Source organism: Onychostruthus taczanowskii, unplaced genomic scaffold (assembly GCF_017590055.1).
Source record: "Onychostruthus taczanowskii isolate IOZ18803 unplaced genomic scaffold, ASM1759005v1 scaffold19, whole genome shotgun sequence".
Taxonomy (NCBI): Eukaryota; Metazoa; Chordata; class Aves; order Passeriformes; family Passeridae; genus Onychostruthus; species Onychostruthus taczanowskii.
Genome location: NW_024499128.1, coordinates 3,702,004 through 3,726,981, shown reverse-complemented (window position 1 = coordinate 3,726,981; position 24,978 = coordinate 3,702,004). Strand labels below are relative to the sequence as shown.

The 24,978-nt window shown below is 38.4% G+C and overlaps 1 protein-coding gene across 10 annotated transcripts in view; it reads right to left on the bottom strand.

Annotated features, from left to right (window-relative positions):
* Window positions 1-1,337: 1,337 nt before the first annotated feature.
* The window catches only part of CLEC16A (C-type lectin domain containing 16A), a 63,348-nt gene continuing 39,707 nt past the window's right edge, over window positions 1,338-24,978 (bottom strand). For 5 of the 10 annotated variants that reach the window (XM_041401623.1, XM_041401621.1, XM_041401624.1 and 2 more), the window contains 5 exons: window positions 23,348-23,499; window positions 22,437-22,641; window positions 21,580-21,747; window positions 16,170-16,316; window positions 5,642-6,542 (listed from right to left, as the gene is read on the bottom strand). In XM_041401623.1, coding sequence (XP_041257557.1) covers window positions 6,202-6,542; window positions 16,170-16,316; window positions 21,580-21,747; window positions 22,437-22,641; window positions 23,348-23,499 — 1,013 coding nt within the window. In that variant the 3' untranslated portion in view covers window positions 5,642-6,201. Of the gene's footprint in view, window positions 5,263-5,641; window positions 6,543-7,589; window positions 7,629-10,318; window positions 10,524-16,169; window positions 16,317-21,579; window positions 21,748-22,436; window positions 22,642-23,347; window positions 23,500-24,978 lie in introns of those variants that run through there. The other 5 variants (XM_041401631.1, XM_041401622.1, XM_041401627.1 and 2 more) reach the window with 5 other exon arrangements.

Below are 24,978 nucleotides of genomic sequence, written 5' to 3'. Positions count from 1 at the left end.
AACAGCCATTCCCAGTTGTAAGCAGCACATACTCAAGATCACCAGAAAGTTCCAAGACAGCTTTTGTCTTCACATGAACTCTAACACAGCAGAATAGAAATGCTGTTTCTTCTGCCCCAACAGCTGCATCCATGAAGTCACAAAGAACTCTCTCCTTGACATGGAAACAAAGGTTACGTGTCAAAGAACAAAGAGATCATCTCCAAATGCCACATCTTTACTTAGACAAGAGTTACTTTGACAAAGACATATGTATTGACAGAGTTTCACTTATTTTTATAACTATGCTGAAATTTTGCTGATAAAGATGTAGATTTACCTACGATAGGACTGTTCAAGTTGCTACACTTAGGCCTTTCTGGGGACTAAGAAAAGAGTGGACTAAAGCAGCAGTGCATTTCTGTCCAGTAAATTTTCAACCCAGTCAGCATGAGAAGAGGTTTGGAGGCAGTGCTTTCATTCCCTCTCTGATCATTATTAACTCAGGGCAAGAGGCTCAATCTGACTCAGGGTCCAAGCCTAGAAAGGTTTAGTACAGAGACACAGGAAAAATGACAAGACAAAAGGCTGCAAGAGTTCTGAAGCATCAGGATACAGAACCACAAAGCAGTTTCAAACATGAAGGAAGGGACCTTCCTGACCACAAATTGGCATCCTGAAAGCAGTATTACTGGCAAAATTTAGGAAGTTCAGCTGCCAGGAGCAGATTTTAGCTCATTTTCCACAATACACCATGATTTAATATTTGTATCTTAGAGTAAATCACAGTGTTGTCTCCTACCTCTGACACCTAGCTTGCTTATTTGATGGTACAATGTAATTGAACTTCTTCCTAAGAAAGCTTCTGGAGCAATGACTATTTTGAGAAATAACATTTCCCAAGGAATGTACATTGACTGTGATGAATTCCTATAGATGTAGAGGCTAATTAACAAGAATCTAACTAATAAATTGGTTGGATTTAATCCATATACTGAACTGGCAATATGCACCAGAGAAAGAGGCAGAGGGTGAAAGCATATATTTGGGGAAGAAATCACACATGACAGGCACTTTCCAAGTGGTTCACAGATATCTTAGATGTTGCCCAGCCCCTCTTAACCCTTGGTCTCATCTACTTTGCAACACCCTTCCAGGACTGTTTCTGCTCCCCCCCAGCTATGTCTTTCCTGCATACACAGTGCAAATTACCCTGACTTAAAGATGAAAGTGCCTAACAGCCACATATGCACAACATTCTTCTAAATAAAAGCAAGGTTCTGCAAATTTTGCCTTTCACTGCTCATGGATGTCCCTGTGAATCAAACGCATGCAGCAGCACATGAAAGGGAAGGAAGTTTTCTTAGTAACACCATTTTTATTGCCAAGTTCCATTTACAAAGAAAGGTCTATTCCTTGTTCTTGTCCAGGTTTTCAATAGCCACAACAAATTCTCAATGCCAGCAAATACAGACTGAGAAGTCTGGGTTTCAGAAACATATACCAATCTCTTCTAATTCCACTCCCTTCCCAGATGCTTAGTTACATTGTTCTTTAAATTAACATAAGAGAGCACATTTATTCCAAATGTCTAACATAACTTACATTAAATAATTAATACTTATTGCCTGTAGAAAGACATTTCAGAATTTAATTCACACCATGTTTGGGCTTTTTTCCATGTAAATGTAAGTGCATGTTCAGGACTTTTTTTCTCAAATGAACTACATTTCAGACAACTTTACTGAAATATATTTCATAGGAAGACAGTCCATGTTCATTAAATGCTTTTTTGTAGTGCTTAAATCCCAGATACATTCATTCTTCTAGAAAAATACATTTCCACCTCTTTGCACTGAAAACAATCAAACTTACAAAGCAGCTAAAAATGAAGGAAAAGGTTTGCAACAAAAATATCAACACAGCTATTTACAAGTGGAGATGCCTAAAATTATCTTCTAAAGTTTGTAATGCTTCCAAGAGGGTTTCCTGAAGTTGTGAAAATGTATAGTTAGTGCTGTCTCTGGGCAAAACAAAGCTCCTAGACATTGTAATAGTCTATAAATTTGCACACTTGAATCTATTCTCAATCTTTAAAAAAATTATCTTCATGTTCATTGTAAATACTTCTGCCACAGTTAGTCCTTAAATACAACCAAACACTAACCCTCAGATCTTCTCATACATGCTATCAGATTTCAATTACTATGTGTCTTAAACTCACTTGAGTATGAGTATACATAACCAACAGTAATGGGAAACAAGACAAAAATCTCATTAATCATTATGATCTTAAAAGAATCCTGTGAACTAGTCTGGACCTTAACTTTTGTTATCAAGTATTCTTAATTATTACCTGCTTAAGCCATTTTTAGTTACTTTTAAAATAAATGCACTCCACACGTTTAATTATGCTAACAAGACAGCCCCAACAATTACAAGTTTTTCCTTTTCATATTAAGAACCGATAAATTCAAGTTAACAAAACAATAAACCAGATACCACCACAGTGCACATTTATTAGACAGCCAAAATTTAGCTTTACATTTATAATACATTAACAAACACAAAATATATATTTTATAATACCTTGCAAAAGAAATTAAATCTGAGCAACGTGCAAATCTAAAAATGCTGGGAGATCAAAATAGGGAAAATTCTGTACAAATGCAATATAAAAATATGTTTCCATATGAAAGAACCCTCTGTTTGAGACTCAGTCAAGAACTGCATCTCATACGTCTTTGTTGCTGCTCAAGTACTGAGCAGCAGAAAAACCCCCAAGAACTACTCCCCTCCCAACCCTTAAAAACATCCCACCCCAGTAAGCCCTGCTTGGATCACCCTCTGCTTTTCAGAATCCAATAGGAGATGGGAAGAGTTATTCTATTTGTTTCTAATTCATGCTGCAAATGTTGGGAAAGGTCAAGAGAAACACAGCAGGCAAGCACAGGAGAACTTCTCTAAAGATTGCTAGATAATAGAAGAGCAGTGCCCAGGTGAGTGATATCCCAAGGTAGGGCAGTGGTGGTGAATCAGGGACACACCAAAAAACTCTTTCAAGAAGGACAGCAGCAGTTAAGAAGAGAATTTTCAATATATATTTAGATGGCTACATTAGGCTGTCTGAAAGAAGGAGACTAATTACCTTGGAAGGAAAAGGCCCCAATCTCCCTGCCCCCAGCTGATGCCTCTGCAGATCTCTGATTCAGAAGACAAACCATTTATTTTCCCAGTCAGCAGCTGCCTGCCTGGGCAATGCTCTTTTAAAAGCAGGTTTAACTTCAGCTGGTTAGTGGAGACAAGAGCAGAATGTTTAGCTTGGTGGAGGTTTTGTGACTGCTACTCCCAGGTGGTCAGTGCCACTGCTCCTGAGGCTACTCTAGGTCTCCCTGTCCCCTGCAGGGGAGTGACTGATTACCCCAGAGTGACAGCAACACAGCAGTGACATGTTTACTCTTAGGAAGTGGCTTCATCCTTACACACTCAGTTTGACCTGCTTGTCTGATAGCTTACCTACGTCTTCAAGCATAAGGTTTATTTTACTACTAGTGAAATGACACAGTTCCAGGGCAATTACTGAATTCCTGGATTGCTTGAAGTCATCACAAATTAACAGCCAACCTATTATTCTATTTTCCTAATAACAGTATCTAAGTCATTTCCTGTGAAGCTCTCACTAAATAAGTGATCAAGAGATTTAAAAGCCACTCAAAGGTAATGAAAAGCACAAAGTCACCTTCCTTTCCCTTGCCCCATTTCTTGTGCAGTAAAGCTCAGGGGTGAGATTATTCATATGCATATGCATTGAAGAGACTCCTTGTGCATGGGTCTAATCTTGCTAGAACTGAATTTGAAATGAGATAAATTAAGATTAAGGTTTTCCAGTCTAAAATGAATTCTATTGAAGGGAACTCAGCCTGCACAGTGGTATTTTGTGTAATCCAGGTCAAGAATTTAAGGTTAATAACTAACATAAAATGCTTTCTAATTAAGTGAGGCATTTTTTATAATGGTCTTCAGAATATTACTGAGACTACAGTGTAATGCTGCACCATTTTAGAGAAAGTCTAGACTGCAATCACTTCAGCTAATAAAAATTCATGTGGTTCTTGTGCACAGATTGCTACTGATGTGTCTAGGCTTGTTCAGGTACATGCATATTAGCTGCAACAGTGACTGCATGACTGCAAATTCATCTTCAGCATGAGACCAAAAAACCCAAAAAGTAGGCTCTTATTCCAGTAATGCCAGATTTTCACATAAAATCCACTGCAGTGCTGAGGACACCCAACTCTGAGTTCATTTAGAGTTTGGGCCACTCTGGAATGGTCAGAGTATCAGTTAATTCAATTTGAGATAAAGTAGAAATCACAGAAAATTAGAAATCAAAACTGCATGGAAAAGTTAACAGGGGGAAAAAATGCCTGGCATTCAGTAGCAGACACCTCATATATCCAGTTGGCAAAGATTCAACTATTATGTGAAAGAGAAGACAGAAGAAGTGAGAAAAGTGGTACCTGTGAATTAGTCAATCTCATATATATATATATATATATACACACACACATATATATATACACATGTGTATATATATATATACACACACATACAGGTATCACTGAAAAATCACTTCAAGTATTCCCTTCCTGACAGCCAGGAAGAGGTACAATAAGCAACTGGGAAGTGGGTAAAAACTTTGCAGATTCACCCATTTAGTAAGAACTCAATGCCAGCAGAGACAGAATGAGGACACAGATTGCAGTGTGACTGAAATCACTACCAAGTAAACAGTCCTCAAAAAGGAGGACCAAGTAAAAGTCCTCCTTTGAGGAATTGCCAACTCAGTGTTAAGAATAGACCAGCAATGACAAGCTACTCATTTTACTATTAATTTAAATTAACTTACTTGGAAACTGACGAAAAATCTTAAATTCCTTTCATGTTAAATTATGTATCAAATCAGCAAAGAACATTCCAAACTTTAAGAAACATCTTTCCCTTTTCTGTCAACTTGGTGTCAGGATCTAGGAAGTAATGTTAACACTTTTATGTAGCAATGTTGTTTAACTAGGATACTATCCCAGACAGGAAAAAAAAAATACACAATACCTTTCAAGATCAGACTTGCAAAGGAATTATCAGTAAGATATGGTGACTTTCTTCCTACATGAGTATGAAAAATTTGAAAACCTCTTTAAAGTAAAACTGCTTCTGTCTGCTTCTTGAAGTTGTCCTTCAGTTGCAGAGATATCACCATTCCTCAGATGTGTAGCAATTTGACTGTCAGAAGTGAACAAACAAGCTATAGCAATCTTTTAAAATATTTTACATTCCTCTCTAGGTGGCTAAGCAAAGACTAAAGTGGTCTCAAAAATCCCTTATGTTAATTTGAACAAACATTGTGTTTCAACTTTGAATCAAACCTTGAAATAAATATTACATATGGAAAACAAAATATTTACGTCTGGAGTCCTACAAAGACAATACTGAATGTGGCCAAGCCTGCTGGTATTGTGCAGACCTCCAAAAGATGAACAAGTTCAGCATTAAAAAAAAAAAAAAAAAAAAAAAAATTCCAAAAAAAACCAACCAAAAAAACCACGAGGAAAACAAAACCAAACCAAAACAACCAATCAAAAAAAAAAAAAAAAAAAAAAAAAAAAAAAAAAAAAAAAAAAAATCCCCAAACCAAATAAAACCCCAAAAGCCCTCTTCCACAAATAAAACCCCAAACCAAACATCAAACTGAAAAAACACACCCTGACTCAAATGGAAGCTTTACCTCTGTCCTAAATATACAATATTTTTCTGGTCAATGGCATATCTCCTGTTTCAGAGATGAAATAATGCACTACCATGAAGCTGGGTATCCAAAAGTCTCTTCACTTGGCCATAATACTGTAGACCTTTCACAGTTAATTAGTTCCTATTAGAAAGACAGTAGGTCCTCTGAAATATGTCCATGTTCTTGTATAAGAGAAACTGGTAGGAAAGAACCAATCCAGATTCAAAAGTTTGGGGTTTTCTCTCTTCTCCAGTTCAGATATGCTGAGTATCCAATGTTGGCTCTAAAAACTGCTGACTTTCTCTGCCACCACTTGGTCCCTTCATGTGGACCTGAGGCCTCTCAGGCCTCCAGAAGTATCTGCACTCCCAGAGGAAAAAAATCACAATTTGGTTGCATTTCCTTCACTGTTTATTACAGTCTGCACGGTGGCTTTAGTCAGAACATTCTTCCTCTACCTCTTTCACCTTGTCAACCTCAATTTCAGACTGCAGAGAGGCCTGAGGGATGCAGCTGAATGTTCGAATGCTCTGTGGATCAACTGGTGGCACCAGTGTGAGCGACTCCACGCTCAGCGTGTCCGTGTTGTCATCTGTGAGTAAGGATATCGTGGGCTGCTGTGCAGGAATCAGGCTGGGAGACAGGTTGGCTGTTTCTATGTCACTGGCTTTTACAGCATTTCTGCTGGACTTTGAAACAGCTGAAAGAGTTTCATCAGTCAACATCGTCTGACTGGAACTGGCTGTCAGAGGCTGCTCTGGAGCTGAAGCATCATCTGAGAAAAGAGAACAACCAAGAACAATCAATATTCAAGTCAGTATGCACATTAAGCCTGACAATACACCATTATTCATCAGTGTTCAAGAATAATTGGGTAGAAAACGCAGTTCTGTGAAGCACTATGCTTACACATCCACATTTTAGTAATTAGAAATAAACAAAAATATTATAAAGGCATAACCTAAAATGCCAGCAGGATTACGTTCAAATTAGGAAAAAGGTAATTATTTACATTTAGTATTAGAGTATGTACCAATATTAGAAATATTCTTTGAGAGAGGAAGTTGAGGGAAAGAAAACCTCTCCAGTATTTAGTATGAACTAAAATGAACCCACTACCCCTTATCAGGAAGATCTTTAGAAATAAAAGAAAAAACTGAAGAACCACTCTACAGCCAGCTTTCCCAAAAGGTGGCCTGTTTCTTACAAAAATTTGGAAGTCATTCTCTCAATTCATCCTCCAGATTCACATTTAAGCAACACCTCAACCACAGAAAGCAGAATTATGGCAGAAGAGGAAGGAGGATCATTTCCTTACTGCAACTGAAAGGTGCTGCAAGAGGCCTGCTTTACACAGCCTTGTGAGTCATGGGCATTTTGTCCTCCTAAGCATGGAGCATCCAACACTCAAAATTGAGAATAAGCATACATGCTACTGAAAACTGATATGCTGCTGCACCTCCTACTTAATGAAAAAACCCTCCAACATTAATAGCTATTTGTGCTGTCCTTTTCCCCTAAAAATCCTAGTGAGCTGTCAAGCAAGCTGTTCATTTGGCTCAGGATGGAGAGGGAATGGACAGGATGAGGTGAATCAGCCTTAGATGATCAAGTATGCCCAGAAAAGTCAGGTTTTTTCTTTTCAGACTGCAATAATAGATGCTATTAAGTAACAGGTATCCAGCTTCAAGACAGAGCAGTTTTAAAGCTTTTGTAAGAAACAGCATGTGTTCAAGTGTACAGGAATCTGCAGAAAAGCTTACAAGGCAATGTAGTGAATAAAGAAGCTAAGAATTAAGTTATGGTTCTAATACACAGTGACCTTAAAAATATTTCCGTTTCAATATGATTCCAATTAGTCCTGGAAAAGAACAGAAAGCATGAACATAAGACAAAGGGAAAAAAAAAAAAGAAAAAAAAAAGGAAAAGCAAAGTGGAGAATGGAATGGGTATCAGTAAGGTAACAGTGGATAACACTAAAATTACTAATGTTCTTTACCTTTCTGGTAAGATAACTCAAACAGTGGTGTATTCTCACTCCAGAAACCATTCACATGTACTTTTTGCTGAACTGGTGACTAAAGCTTCTTGCTTTGATAAAAACAAGATTTATAGATGGTAAAAAAGTCTACTTTTAAATAAAAGAGACATCAGTGGTTATTTTTTAACTACAAGGACAGATTCAAAGTAACCCTACAAATTCTTAATCTTTGTCAAGAAGCTTTAGTGAGGACGTAGCAACTGATAACAGAGGAAGTGATGCAAGAATCACATGGAAAATGAACTGCCAAAACAAGAAATACAGGCTCATTTCTCTGAATTCCAAGCTAAACACTAACATTTCAGTATGCACAGAACAGTGAGTTTCTGCTTTTTGAATCTATACAATCTTAAAATTACATCAAATGTTCTTTGCCAAGATAACTTTTAAATCTTCCTTATAGTATAGCATGAATAGTCACCCAAATTCAGGATTTAGAAACCTGAGGCATTCTGGTAAGTAAAGTATTATCAATCAATGGCATTCTGCTCAGAATGTTGTATACAGCACATTTCTATTTAACTTCTGAATCTGCACTTCATTTCTTATATCATTCCTTCCCTTCTCCCAATAGAATATCAATGTCTTTTCTTAGTATTTGCATTTACTGAAATAATGGAAGACATTATATTCTTTTGTAATGCTGGATGTTTTGGTCCCCAAATCCTTCCAGGTAGGTTCTAAGTTAATGCTCAAGTGACTCCCTTCTTAATGCCACAAACAAAAAGTATTTGGAAAAAGTCTTCATAAAAAAAGTATCTAGAGTTAACAAGTCCAAACTTTCTATACGAAAGTCTCAAAAAATGTTAAGAAGAAAGATAAAAATATCAAAAACTGTAAGCAGAATATGCTGCCCAGTGTTTCAGTGGCAGCATTTGTTGAGAATACAAGATCAGAGCTCTCCTCTGCTTCCCTCCAGCTGTTATTTACCATTGCTAGAAGCCAGTTTCTCTCCTCTCAGGATGTCTTTAGTCACTGCCAGCCTTGCTTCCATCAATATAGCATTGAATTCAGGGAACAGTGGCCAATTGCTGTAACCCATGGTGGCAGTACTGCCAAAATGACCAGAAAGCAAATCCCAACACAAGGAAGGGTGGAGGAGGGAGAGTTCTGAACATTGTCTAGAGCTCACAAGAATGTCTGTCTTTAAGCAGGTACCAAGACAGGTACCAGGCTCTTGCTTCTACAGAGTTTCACCTACCCAGCATGTTTACAGATTAATTTCTCTACTTATTATCTGGAACGTCCCTTTATACTATATATAAAAATACTAACTGGCTTTCAAAGAACCCAAACTCCCAACACCTGGTTGCAGTTTGACTTTGGGATAGAAAGAAAATTTGTAATTTTTTCCTGGATAAAACCACCAGTCCACTGAGCCTGGTGCTCTGCTCTTACATATCAAAAGGTTATTGCCTAATACTAGAAAACAGCATTTCTATTTATCTCTCCCCAGCCTCGATGCATTTGGGCAAGAGTGTTCTGGCACAAAATATAAGCCAAATCTGCAACAAAACCAGGGAGAGTGAAGTCAGTTTCTTAAAATGATTTGGATCTTAATACTGAGCTCTAACAAACAGCCTTCCATACCTCCAAACTTATTGTACTTATTGAAAACAAGGTGTAATTTTGCAAGTTTTGGGGTATTATTAGCTCTCTTTGGATGCAGAGCCTTCAACAGCCTTACATGCTTTTCAGCACTTCTTTAATGCTACAAAGATTATTGTTACAGCAAAAGAACTAAAACACTCAACTTGTTATATTAACTTATGTTAACAAGGGTTATTGTGAAAGAAGTTAGAAAAGAACAGAAAAAGGAAAGAATGAGTATCATCCACAGAGAAGTGTCCTAAGCTGTACAGCAACACACTATGAAAGGATAACAAAAATACAAATTACAAGACATTAGGCAAAAAGTTGCAAATAAATCTATAAAGATGAAAAAGGGTGTTTATAAAATATTAGCAGAGTAAAGTATCTTTATGCCATGACAGTAACAAAAGAAAATAAAATGAGATACAAGTTCAAACAGATTATATAACAAAGGTCATCTGGAGTGTATTTCCATATTTTTTGCATCTGCTCCTTCTCCTCACCTCCTCAGGTAAGGATAATCAAACAGTCCATAAGGTCATCTGCCAGAATCTGATGATCACAGAAATGTTACGCTTGTGCCAACAGAGTCCAGGGACAGTCTTATGCTGAATGCCTGTCCATTTGACCTGTACTATAAAGAGATTTCTTCCTGCTGGCCAAGGACCTGCATTTACTGTCCATTCAGGAGCCTGTGCTTCCCAAATTTCACTACAGCCAGGGCTGCCCTGTGCAAATGAAGACATGGCTGCTTTGAAGCTGGAGGCTTGATAGCACAATTTCCACCTTTGGCACGAGTGCCCAGAGACATGGGAGAAGCTGCAGACAAGGCCTTCAGAAACAGCTCATCATTGCTTCACAGTTCTCCCAAAACAAAACGTAGAAACAAATATGACGCTTTCTTCAGTTTCCTACCTCACTGTCATTGCTGTCAGCATGGAAAGCAAATATGTTCTATTGATTGTTATGGGCTTGTGAAGGCTTATGGAGGAACCTGCCTGAGTGGGTATTGCGGGAGTTTCTGCTGCAGCTGCTGCTGGAAGGCCTAAACCCAGTGTCCACCGTGACTGTCAGCCTCCGACAGACTAAACACCCGCCGGCGTCCTTTCCTGCCAGACCTTACTAGAGGGAAACACAGCCAGAAATCATACAGAGGCTTCAACAATGACACAGGGGAGGGAAACTGGAATGGAGACAAAGGATAAATGTTAGAGCAGCAACAAGAATAAGTGACAAGGACACACCCGTAACTGCTGGTATCTTGAATACAATTTGACACCACACCAAGAGCCTTCTACATTTGGGAAATAATTCTGAAGCTGGAAGTAGTCATTCTTTAGAAATAAATGAGTTTATATGAATTTAATGTTTTGCTTCCTATCTGAAAATGTTCGTAAGTTTGGGCTATGTCTGGCAATACCAACAGAACTCACATCAAGGAGGGCTGGCAGGTATTTTTTTGCATTACATCTACTCACCTGCTTTAGAAAGTCTGAGAGAAGTTATTTACCACAAATTCTGGTGACACAGAATTATTCTCCTTTCCCCTGGCCATGAATTATATGTGGTGCAGTACTGTGCAGGTGACAACACTTCAGACCACTCAGCCCTGCTATTCTGAAACCCAACAGTAGCATTTACATCTGGTTTATGATAAAGCCAAACACAGGGCTTGAAAAGATAACAGCAGTTCAGATGATAATGCTTGGTGCATAGAAAGTTCCTAGAAAAGAAACTTTCTAAGAACAAAAGTACTTCCTCACCTAGTCAGAAAATTACTAGAGCTTCACAGAACAGGAGGTCAAACCACATTTACATTACTGATTATAGAGGGAAGAGACAGAGATGGTTTCAATAGGAAGGCAGTCACTGTTCTTATAAGCTCTCCAAGCTTGATTAATCACCCTCTCCTTGGAATGGAAATTTAATTTTACAGACTGGAATCCAATATGTTCTCTGCAACAAGGGACAGCTCTTATTACTTATTTTAGATCTTTTATCATCAATACCTGCCAGAAGCACAAAATACAGCTTAAGTGGCACAGATCAGTGTCTTGTGAAGTCCTCATTATCTATTGCTCTGATGTAAACATTTTAAGTACTGAAGCCAACTGCTTTTTAAAAGTTAAGACAGCTTAAACAGTAATAAAATACAGCACAGATGACATTAATACATTCATAATTCTGGAAGACTGCTAACTTACAGTAAGAGAGCTTCTATATCTAATCCTTGGCATATATGAAAATAAGCACTTTAAAGAAGTGTATAGTTCCAGCAGGGGTAGCCAAGACATGACTGTATTCTAAGCTCTGAAACTTGATGACTAAAATCTGGCTAACGAGAACATTTCTAGCTTATGCATAGCAACATTTCAAAAGCACATGATAATTAAAAAAAAAAAAAAAAAGTAAATATGAAGAAGAAACCAACCTGATAGCAGCACTCGCAGAACCCGATACTGATTTTTCAGTCTTGCTAAGCATTCTGCTTTCTTTAAGGGATGATTTCTGCTTTTACAATTTTAAAGAACAATAATCTTGTAAAGGGCTAAGCTTAATCCCCAAACACTGCAAATGGGGGAGTTTCCAGCCTTCAAAATATCGGTGCCATAAAGCAGTGTGACAACTACTAGGTGGGATAGCCAATGAACTTGGGAATTATATGAGTTTATTTCACTCATGACAAAGCAACTGATGCAACACTGTGGGACTGTTTGATGCAGGTGAGTGATAAGCAAATTATTTTTACAAAACATTGAACTAACACAACTTTTCCCTGAGACACATTGTTAAAAGCTCTTTTGCTGTTTAATCATCCTCTATGTTGCAACATTTTCTCTTAATTAACATGCAATTTGTCTTTATTTTGTTCTCATCTATCACTGTTTTCTGCAAAAATTGGTGTCTATGTTCCAAATCTTATTTCCTGAAACAACACTGTGAACATTTACAAGTATCATCTCTAATATATCAAACCCTGATGAGTTTAAAACTGTCAACAGACTGTAGCTTAGGACACTATAATCACAAGTTCACAGTATAAAAAGCTGTGTGGTTTAAGATATTGCTCTTAAGGAAGGTAGTTGAGGTAGTTTCATTGAAGTCCAGATAGGCATCTCCCCTTTATCTAGTCTGGCCTTCTTGTCTGAAGTTCCTGAGCAACCCAGGATGCTTTTCATGCTCAACAGCTTCAGCAGGTGCCAGAACAAACAGGGGAGCAGGAAGGAAGGGCAGAGAAGGGCACACACGTGTGTGTGTGTGTGTGTTCAAAATGGAATGGGAAATGAGACAGAGTCAAATGTGACAGATGGCAGCAGCATTCAGGGGCTACCTTGGGACATAAAACAGATTTTGGTAACTGCTTGCTGCTCATCAGAGACTGGTTACTTCCTACTCAAAGAGGAGCTACTTCACATGGAAGTCACTGCTGAGAAGCAGAAGAGGAAAGGCATTTTAGTTTCAAGTGGTCCTCAAGTGGTTAAGCTAAGGGAAAACCACTGCTTTACACAGAAGTGGGTGAATACCAACAATTGTTTCCATATCCCAGCTGAGTGGTCAGTATGACCTGATATAACACAGACTGTGCTCATGGCACTGTCACCTACTTCAGCAGAGTTCTGTTCATGCACAAGCCCACAGAACAGCACCTGCACATGCCAAACAGACCCCCACTTTCATGCTATGTCCCTGGCAAGTTTCCACTACAGATCACAATTACATGTAAGTACTACAAAAGGAAGAATACTCAAACTTGCAGTAAACTGGTCAATCACTTAATGCAGAGACACTGATCCCAAGAATGACACTACTGAACGGACACTGAGTATTGGCAAAAAGTGTCAAAAGAGCTCTGGGCGTTGGGGAAAACCCTTCCTACATTCACATCTCCCAAAAGACCTAGCTCCAGGGATTTCAGAATTCTCACTAGTCTGTAATAAGGACACCTTGAGACACCCTCAGACACTCAGCCACAGGTTTTAAACCACTACTTGTGTTCATTACTGCCTGCAACTACACTAGCAGTTTGGTACAAATCAGGGCAGAAGCATTGAAGAATTATGCACACTTATTTCTTTGGTCTGATTTTAGGAAATTTCTGTGCATTAATGAGATTGTTTAAGAAAGAAATGAAACTATAAGAGATGCTGCAACTATGTACCAAACACACTTTCAACACTAATAGCAACATACTAGTCTGACCTGATCACTGGTCCTTTGAACGGCCACATACATGGCAGGAATTCTAGGTCCTAAAGGTCAGAGCAAATATGGTCCAGCAAAATTCCTAAACCACGTGCATGCCTCAGTACCAACTGTGCATTATCCTACTGCAATAAAATACCTGCTCATGCACATAAAGTCATTGTCTTCCTCTCTGTAACTGCCCTCTGAGGAGAATAGAAGTCATCCCTGCAGCAGGGTAGTGCAAGTTGCTGACTTGGGACTGAAGCAGCTGATGCACATTGTCAGCTTCATTTCCTCTGACTTGGCTGAAGGTGACTGGGCCCAGTGGTAGCACTCAGAACTGGATCCTCACAGCTACATTTGCTACAGCATCACATTAAAAAAAAAAATCAAAGCACACCCAAAGACAGTCTTCCTGGACGACACATGACATTTTGCACACACTTTATGATTAAGTCACAATGAAGGTCAAGGTGGGCAGTTCATGCAACCTAACTGGTAAAGTGCATACTGAAATCAGGCACTCCAAAATACTTTTCCTCTGGTTTTGGTTTGGGTTTTTCCATTATTTTCATCTTCATTTTTTGGGGGGTGAGGAGGGTAGGGAAGAGTTTATGGTTTATTGTTGTTTTTCTTTCTTTTTTTTTTGGAAATCAATGAGCAGCTTCCTGTCACCAAGCTTTTTAAAATGCAGAAAAAACAGATTTTTTTGTTACATAAATGCCAACACACTGTGTAAGTAGACTGCAATTTTGTGAACTACAGTCTGTGATGATACTTCAATAATTCACTATCTTTTTATACTTGATGAGTAATTACATGTTCTGGATCTATGCATTTTTTCATAGAAGCCAGATTATGTGTGCTTGAAAGACCTGAGTCTGAAACAAAGCATAGTCTTGCTTGATATTTTTGTGAACTAGCTTGAATTGCTTACATCTACAGAAATATAGATCCTTTATTTTCATTTTCTGTACCAGAGTTTTCTCTCAGCCACTCTTGGTAAGAATCTGTAGCTGCATTTCTCTTCTTGACCACAGAGGATTCAAATACAGCAAAGGACACTGTACATGAGACTTTTTATACTGCTAAAGAGAAATATGTCATCACATTCATGTTTTCTTGTAGTGTCAATCCAGCCTGAGTGTTCTGGCAAATGACAGCACTTCTCTGTGCAATGACTACCTATTATCTGGGCCATGAAGAGACTGGATAACAGCAATCACTTGCCAGTAGAGAAAATAAAATTTTGAATAGATGGTATATAAAAAAACACTCCAAATTTTATTCTGAAATTTCACATATTGCAGGACTATTTTGACTATATGTTAGTCTCTCAAGGTAATAGATGCTTTTTAATCTAGAGTCTGGGTGCTAGAATATTTGCTGTTCCTTAACCTCATCAACATCCTTTCATTACCTTTCCAGTAGTACTTCTTGCAGGGAGACTCACTTCAAACATATAATGCACATTGATCTGCTGACACTGTTCAGTGAGACCTAAAAACACTCAATACCTAACAAAGTTGAGTAATTTCCTGTAGGACTGCAAAAAATTTTAGCTATAGATGGGCCTTCCAAATAAAGGCAAAATGGCATTTCTTAGAAGGGGTAGCCAGAACAACCCTCTCAAGGAATGATCAACATTGGAAGTGACCATTAAAATGAGGGCTTGCTTGAAAAGGAGTTGAGAATCAAGTTACCTCTATTGTTTTATAATCCAAATGAGGTAGAGTAAGTTACTTCCAGCATGAAAGCATTTCAGGATGCACTCTTTGGGACTTCCTTGTCTAGTCTCCAGCCTGAAGCTTTGCCTCACACAATTTGCACTCAGAATAGACACCATAACAAGTTCTCTACAAATACTACATAAAAAGGAGGAATAATGCAACAAGAAGTTCCAGTTTAAGCATACCCACTAAAAATACTGACCAATGCAAACACATGCAACCTACATTTGTGAAAGTTACACTATCAGTCTATTTATACTGCAGCCTCTTCTGCAACAATGAAACCACCTCCTGAAATGTGGTGGTCTTCAGCCACAAAAGTGTTATTGCAAAAACTTTACACATTAACATCCAAAATAATTATTATTTTCAAACATTTCATATTTGGCCCATTGTTACAAACTAACCTGAGGATCAGATAAACACACAAAAGAAAATGTCACTCAGTTTAAAAAAAGATGCTTCATGTGGAAATCAACTTATCCACTATGGTGGAAGGCTACAAGTCGACATTACAGATTTATTCAAAGCAATACTTCAGTTAAAACAAACCACCGACAAAAAAAACCCCCTCAACATTCTAAACTGTTTGTGCTAGGAGAGCAGTCAGACAAGCAGGACATTATTGCACCAGTACTTGAAGTCTCTACTGAAAAAGCCAAGTATTTGGAGTTCCAGAAAGCTGAAGAGATCACTGCAATTTATACCACAATTTACTTTTAATTGGCTTAGTCAATTAAGTGATCTAAAACCATAAAGCCCTACTCTTTTAATCCAATAACACAGTAACTTAATTTTACAATGAACTGCTCTGTATCCCTTAGTGCCTAGGCTGAAGGTGGTGAGTGAATACCTGCTGGGCTCTGAGCAGCAGAAGGAGTGGATGTCGAGCTTGCAGTCACTGAATCACAGCGCCCTGTACTGCCACTGCCACTGGAAGGGGATGGTGACGAGAGTGGGGATGGATTGTGCTGATTTATGCACTGGGCTACAGCAAAGCCTGCAAAACAGGACAGGGAAGTTTACAAGTTAATTATCTTGAAAGAGTTAAGCTGTTGAACAAATTGGGAAAGGGTAAAAGCAAATCTGTATCAAGGTGAAGCCAACCTCATGTAGTGACCCAGAGGATGTGCCCTCTCCCACCTTCATCCTGGAAACCAAAGAGTCTGAATGTACCTTTACTGAAAACAGGCTACAACTGCTGATCAGCGAATAAGCAAAGAGAGTTTAAGGGATTCAAAGCATTTTAAAATTTAGAGATTCCACAAACAGTCAAAACACATCAAAACTCTTGATATAGTCAACATATTCACAGGCCACAGACCTTAACATGATAAGGAAAATAATTAAGTCAAAAGTGAACAAAAAAACCTCTTGGATAGAAGACCTACATTTTTTTACTAGACATAACTTCAGAAAATTTTAATCAATCACGTCAAATGCTGGAATCGAATTTCATCTAGCCTCTCACAAACTAAATTTTTTCCAGTCTGAAGACTGGAAAGGTCTATACAGTGTCTGACAACACTTAGATGAGTCATCTTCTGGCTTCTAGTGTAATACTTCCTCAATCTCTCTGCAGTGTAGCATCCTTTTCTTTCCTAACCACCTTGCATTCATTCCTTTCTCCTTCTGTAAGTACACACCTATAGTCACTTCTTCAAGTTTTGATAGCAAGCAGCTTTTCAGAAGTTGATGCACTTCTTACAGCAAAAATAGTGTCTTCACCATGGGCTGTAGGTCAGGTGAGGTACACCCCTTTTCTGCTTCTGCAGCTCTCCTCCTTCCCTCCCATGGGAAAATACTAATGCAGAAGTTTTTTTGGCAGTCCTGTGAATTACTGAAAGTAGCCACAATGTGGATTATAAAACCCCTGACAATACTCTAGTTGCTACCTTCACTGAACAGTCAACACTGAAAGGGAAAGTATCTGACAATCAAGTAAGATTGAAAATGCACCACACAGTTCTTTATTCTTTTACATAGGGACTCTCCCATGGCACTGGATGGATAATTCACTCAGACAATCTCCTATATGGGGAAGGTGCTGGTGCCATACAGGACGCAGCCACCCAAAACTCAGTTTAAATGGACATGTTACAAGAAGCTCTGAAAGCTTTGAAACATAGATATGCCATGTCAGGAAAATGCTGTTAGCAGCAACACACTGACAGGCTGTGCTACAAGCGAAAACAACACAGTGACGAGAGCACAGAAGAAAGCTCACAAACATCTGTCCTGTTAATAATCTGACTTGATCTGCAGTCCCACCTCCTACCTTCTACCTCCCACACTTATTCAAGAACTAGACTCAAAACCACTTGCAGAAACACAATGCATAGTTTTAGATAGGTATTGAAATGTCACTTTTACCAAGTTAAATTACAATTCATTATGCTCAAGATTAACTTGAAAGAACTAAATCACCACCAAGGCAGGAGAGATCTCTTTCAATGAAAAACAAAATAGTTGGTAAGGAGCTAATTACCCTATAAATGTAAATAAATCCATGCATTTTATTTCAGAAACCAAACTGATCAATCTTCTACAATCTTTTAGGCAAGTTAATCTGAGGTTACACACAGTGACGCCTGACAGTCTGCAAAAAGTTAACCACAAACTGAACCACCTCAAACTGAAAGACTTCCACATGTATCACTGGCCCTGAGTGCTATAGATTTAATCACAGAAAATGTACATTAGATTTTTCATACACAGTTCATAGTTTAAAATACCAGTTAGGATGGGGAAACAAGGAAAAACCAGTGGACTTGCGACCACAGAAGTGAGGCAAAGCCAACTGTTAATGTGAATGAAATTAAGAACAGTTCCTAAAGCCACTGGCACAGAAAAGCTTATATCAAGATATTCAGCTTCCCTTACAGTGCTGGTAAAAGTCGCACCCATCCGAAGCATTCTATATCCACAAAGTTGGCACTTCAAGGGAGAAGAAACCTTCCACCCTCACCAGAACAGCAGAAATCAGTGAACAAGGTCTCCCATGACTGTCACAGGGAAAGCTGGCCTGATTTAGCAGGATTGCCAGCCCAAAGCTCCTGCAAAACAGCACTCACGGATTCATGTCCTTGCACAGGAGCATCTGCTTCAAAATGACCTCAACGTATTTTCTCTCTCCAAACAACTGCAAAGGAAGAATTTTAAGTGTGCTAACAGAAGCTAATTTAGGTTGGAGGAAAAGATAAGCCTAAATAATTCAAAATACTGTAACTGGGAAACTACTGACCAAGAAAAAAAAAATTCTCATCAGGAAACTCCTACAGGAAATACCTGCAAAGAAAAAGTGAGTGGAACTAATTATAACTACAGGAAGCAAAATAACAGTTAGGAGGTTCATCTGATGATGACAGGAATATTAGTTCGTACTACACAAAGGGTTCCAAATCTATGGATGATTTTCCTTCAGACTTTAAAATGAAGATGGTTATAGCTTACTTGCTATGCTAATGTTAACAAGTTTTGCCTCCTCCTTTTTTCCTCTCAAAACCTTATTATCATCTACTAAGATATTAACAATGGATAAAATAGTAAGAGAAATCTATTGATTCCTTTTGCTTTTCAAAATAAATTTACTTAGTAGGAAAGCAACCACACTTGTTAAAATATTTAGATGTACCTTTTGCTGGAAATCGTTAACATTTCCCTTAAGACACGCTGGGCATATAAATCTCAGAATAGAGCTGATACTTGAAACTAGTTCTTGAGTTTGCTTGAAGGAGAAGTCATTATTTATTTACTTTCAGTAGAAAACCTTTGTTCACAGGGCCCTTACCAAATCTGCTGGTTTCTTTGAAAACAGTGTTCTTTATTTACACAGATGGCTTCAGAAGTACATACATTCATACATAGCTAACATAAGAGATGGTGAATAGTCCAGCCAGCTACACTATCCCTAAAATGCTCTAACATTCTAGCAAAGGCCAGTAACTTAAAATAGACCTTGGAGTGTACTCATAGCCATGACTTCATGAGGACAAAATTGATCAAGTGATTTTGCTTACGTTGTTCTCTGCTGAGAACTGTCCAGTCCAGCAGGAGATAATCACAGCAGGTCCCTGCACTTTTCATTGTGTTCAGGGGGATGTTCTGAAGCATTGCCTGTGGTATTCCCATCACCCTCCACTTGTCCTGCACAAAATCCAGCTTTAAGCTATAACAATCCTCACCCTCTTTCTCCCAGGCACCAAGATTTTAACTTTGCACTGTGGAACAATGAATGAAAATGAAGCCCAGTTTGACAACAATAAGGGAACACAGAAGGTAACTGCAGCTCTCTAGTGACATATGCAGAGCTTTATGTAGGCACTATGAGAGAAACTGAACCAACTGCAATGAGTGTTCTCGAAAATTCTAAATTCATTGACAACAGGAATTAGGGAACTGATTCAATAGCTGTATCAAAGTTCACAGACTGAAACTTGCAGGAGGAATGAAAACATTTACATGATAGTTAATTTTTAAAAAACCATGCTGGATGTACAGCACTGACAGCCAACACGGTCCTAATACAAAATACTACTTAATTAGTCTTCCAAAAATGTTGCCAGAAAAACAAGTCTGCTTTTAATCTGCAAAGGACATCATCACCAAGGGAAAGGGAAAGCACAGTTTGATTTTTGAAAGTACAACCAAACGAACTGACTGTGCGAGCTCTGCAGAACTCAAACACCAGCTGGAGCTGTAGCAGTAAGAAATGAATACATGACACCAATAATTTAAATGCAACTTGTTCAGTAATTTTTTCAAAGCCACAAAATTCTCCCCTTGAAGTAAACATCATTGCAAGCCTGATTAAGAGATAAGCACAAACAGATTCCTATAAAAATAATTAGGAACAAGGAAACCTTATTCATTCCTCAGCAAAGGTAAGATAACAAACCCACATTTGATACTGGTTTTGTAATCAGATGTAAAAGCAGGATATTAATCCATTTTTATTATATTATTACCCGTCATAAAATGCATTTCAAAGATGCTGTATTTGAAATACTTCAAGTTCCGTGCCTCATTTCTTATACTTTGTATCAAATAAAAGCTTCAAAACACTCTTCCCTCTGGATCTGCAAGTGGAAGTCTACATTTCTGGATTCAAATAAAGTATGTGGTTGCTTGAACAAATTACTACGTTGTATCATCCCCAATATTACCCTTCAAATTAGTAGATGAAGTCATTAGTTAGGAACACAAGTGCACTCTCCTTAGAGAAAGCTGAAGCAGTAACTCTGGACTCTTTATAACCACGCCTTTTCTGTGGAAGTCAGATCAATTAAGGAAAACACTCCCCTCACACAACATACACTTGTCTTTGAAACACCTGACTGACAATACCTATGGTTTTATAATTTCTGTTCCCCAGCCAGAACTCAGGTAACTGAGCTCCAATTTAGTCTTAAAGCATAAAACATCTGCATTCTAAGTAATTTGAATTCTGTGCATTTGAATTCTGAATCACATTTAAAGAGAAATGCTGAGTTCTGTGAAATGACTGGCAGCAAGTGGTAATGAAATCTTTTGTGTAGTACAGCACAATTAAGTACTTTCAAGCAGAATGAGATTTCCCTTTAAAATGACTCAACCCAAAAGGAAAAATGTCACCATCTGGAAAAGAATTTCTGCAGAGAAGTCAATTTGTGAAACAGACAATAAGGAGATAAAAAAAGCAAAGAGCTCATTGATTTAGACTCATTCCTTTAATCCCAGTTCCAAGCTAATGTTTTAGGAGGAGCTGTGGCCCTTTTCTGTCTTGCTCACTCTGAGGGAAATGAGGCAGTGCATAGCATTTTTCACAATCCAGCATGAAAACATTCATAACCAAATTAAAGGAGGAAATATTCACAACTGACTGGGATTGGTTTAGAATCTAAATAGGAGGTGCTGGGCTGCAGCTCCAGAGCTGTGTCCAAAAACCCTAACTTCGGCTGAAGACTGAACAGGAAGATCCAGATGTGTTGCATAAATACTGAGTATGCAAAGTATGATTTAAACTAACTTGATTTGTAAGGAAGGCAAGGTATTAAGACATCTGGGGAAACTGCCATGGAAGTATTGCTCACAACATACCCAGAATACACACCCAGGTATTACTTGTTTCTCTCAGAGTAACTTTTGCCATAAGCCTCATCCTGGAGTTGTGTGCTCAGGAACACATCACAATAAGCTTTTCACTGATTGTACAAGTTACAGTACAGTTTCTGCAGATAGAAATCACAAAGCAAGAACTGCTTGTTAATGAATGCTAATCTTACCTGGGACTTTGTCAACAGATGCAAAGACAGAGCGCTGCACTGTCGGGTCACTGCTCCCACGCCGGGACTGGTCATAGAATCTAAATGGGAGGTGCTGGGCTGCAGCTCCAGAGCTGTGTCCAAAACCCATAACTTCAGTTGAAGGCTGAACAGGAAGATCCAGGAGAGCTATGTTTAATCACAATTGATAGTTTTTGTTACTCAAATACATAAAAGGAAAAAGAGGTGGCAAGAAAATTGATAGTTTGCTCAGGACCTAAGACTAAACCAGATTTTAACATAACTTGCTTTCATTTGCCTCTTAAGTATGGTTACAAATGCACTGACAGAGTCAGTGCTTCTGGCAACCTTTTCTACATTGCTGTCCACACCACATTCACACTAGGGAAACCTCAAAATACAGTGGAGAAGAAAAAAAAACCCCAGGATTACAGGAAGCCCCTTGCACTAAAAAACCATAGGAGTTATTAACAATAAAAAACCCTGCAGAAATAAAATAATTCATTAGTTACAAGGGAACACTGCAGAAAGCCAGTTAAAGAGACAATGGGCTTTAAAATGGAAAAGAAATGCCTTTGCATTACATTCAACCTAAAATTTTTAATATCAAGTAGATTGTAATATCCTCAAACTTGCTTTCAATTTTTTTACATGAAGCAAGGCATAAAAGCATGACATATCCACTTTATAAGCTCAAAGTTATAGATGAAACTAAATCTATTCCTTGGAAACTCAGCCCTGGAATAGAGCTTTCTGTGGCCCACCACTCCTCAGTGTGCCTCAGCCTTACATTGCAGAGTGACTTGCAAGGACAGCCAATTCTTGTCTCCCAGCGCCATTTCAGGACAAGCACTCACCTGCTATTCTCTGCATTTTGGTGCGCCGAGCCTGGATCCGCCCTTTGGCCAGGCGCTGCTTGGCGATGATGCAGCGAATGTGATCCGCAAAAATAAACGTGGCCTGGAGGATGGGGAAGGGCTTCGAGTGAGGGCTGGAGGCAGGCTTGTGAATGATTATGTTCAGGGCTCTGCTGTCATCCTCTACTCCAGTCACCTGCATATCCTAAACAGAAGCAGAATGCAAATAGTTAAAGAAAAAGTAAAGAAAAGTTAAAGAAAAAGCTTTTCTAAAATTACAGGTTAAATATTAATATTGACAGAAAATACTATGAGAAAGTAAGTTCCATTAAAGCTCTTACTAAGAGTTTCTGTGTCAAAAAATCCAACAAAATAAAATCAAACCAGACTCTGCAAGTTGTACAACTTGGATTTACTTCTTCAGAAATCAGTATTCATAGAGATTGAGTTATCTGAGCACAGCAAATTTTCAGGGAATACAAACAGCAATGGTTAAGGCAAGGAGACAAATGAGAAAAACTTTCTTAGATAAGCATAGATCATTTTGAAATTACAACCTGCCACCTTTTCTACCTGTGCAGGAAAATCAGAACTCTGAGTTCATGAATGTGTTACTTTCAGTAAAGTGTTTGGAACACAATCCTAACCAAATGTCACTTCAGTGCTCAAATGAGCTCAGTCCAACATATGTTAGGGAAGTTACCCCATCTGCAATTGTGTCTCTAGCTACCTACGTAAGCTTCTTCAGAAAATCAGAATTGTTTTAAAAGGCAGAAAAAAGACAAAAGAAACAAGGAAGCATGGTACAGAGCTTAAATATATAAGCTAATACTAGTATTACTATTTATCCCACATAAAATATAGATTTTCAGCTCGGAAAAGCTGGCCACCCAAACTACAACTTCCCTTACCTGCAGGAGGCCTGCAAACTTAACTACTCCCCATCCGAGTCTGGCAACATCTGGTTCAACCAAACTCATCTGATAAATATCAACAGCCAGGAATCTTTGAACTTGACCCCCGTCCTTTGTTACGACTGTGCAAGCAATCAGATCACTGTTATCTAAAGGAAGGAAGGAAAAAGATTACATGACACTGAAGTTGAGGATTCTGGGGTGTGGGTATTTTACATAACAGAAAATGTTAACATATAAAATTATAACAATCTGGACAACACATGCTTAAAGCTTCTGTTCACATTATTAACAGATAATTTAACTTCCCTATCATAGTTACATAGAAAGGGCAAGAGAGATTTTAACAACAGTGGTTCGCACATACAAGTTAAATATAAGATGGGTACTATATACACCTTGCTTTCTGTTAACACTTTCATTATCTTTCAGAAAAAAGCACCCTTCATTTCAGGGGTGAAATTGCAACAGTGCTGATTTCTCTCGCTATGTGAAGTCTCAAGAAGTCTTGTGAAAAAGCACAGCCAGACCCAACACCACTGCAGGCCATTACTTCTACCTTGTTATAAACTTTGTCTCCTGACACAAGCTACCTTTGTACAGGTCTGAAACCTATGCTGGCTCTTGCACACACTTCAATTTCAAGATTATTTGGACTCTCCAGGTAAATTGTAGTAGTGTTTTGACAACATTTGTTAAATGAGGTGACATTTTTTTCCTTTATCAATATATTTCATTGACTCATATTGAACAAACATACCCTCTCTTACTCCAGAAACCCCTCCAACAAACCCCAAAATACATTCTCTGCCATTTCCTCACTGCCCCATTCCAGCTGACACCCATTATTCATGAAAAGGGACTAAATCACCCTCTTTACACCACCTGAAATCTACCAAGCAGCCCTTAACCCGGCAGTGCCAACCCATAGCACAGCTCTGCTAACTACTAAGAGTTGCTTTTCCCCTTGCTTCATACTGATACTCTCATGCATATATTTGATGCACACAGGTCTTTTCCTCTCTCTCATCTAGTACAACTTACAGCAAGTAAAATATGGCAAAGTAAATAGAACTTATTTACTCATCTGAACATCACAACAAGCATTTAACACCATTTTTCATGTGAGAAACACTTGCAGGATAAACTACAAGTGAAGTGTACAGCTCTTCAGAGTGGCAGGTCATACAACTAGAGACAACAGCCATAATTATGGTCAGGAGGTGGAAGAAATTCTTTGGAGCAGGTTACCCAGAGATGTTGTGGAATTTACATCACCAAAGGTTTTCAAGCTTCAAAAATCAGACCAACTTCCTCTTCCCCACAACAAACCCCCACAACACAAGTGAGAGATCCTTTCCAACTAACATTTCTAGGAACCTACCAATTACCCTTTACCAGCAGGATCCATTCAAAATTACTGGGTGGTAGGAAAGAAAGGCATGAAATATAGAACCCTAACAAAATTAAGAGGATAATTAATGCTAACCAGTGTGAATTTACTGTCAGCTTTTGAAATTTGAGAAAACAAGTTTAATCAATAAATGCAATACATACAGGACATGATTCAGTTAACATGAGGATTGATTGCTATTACCTTCTCGCAGCCCTGGAAGGCTCAAGAAATC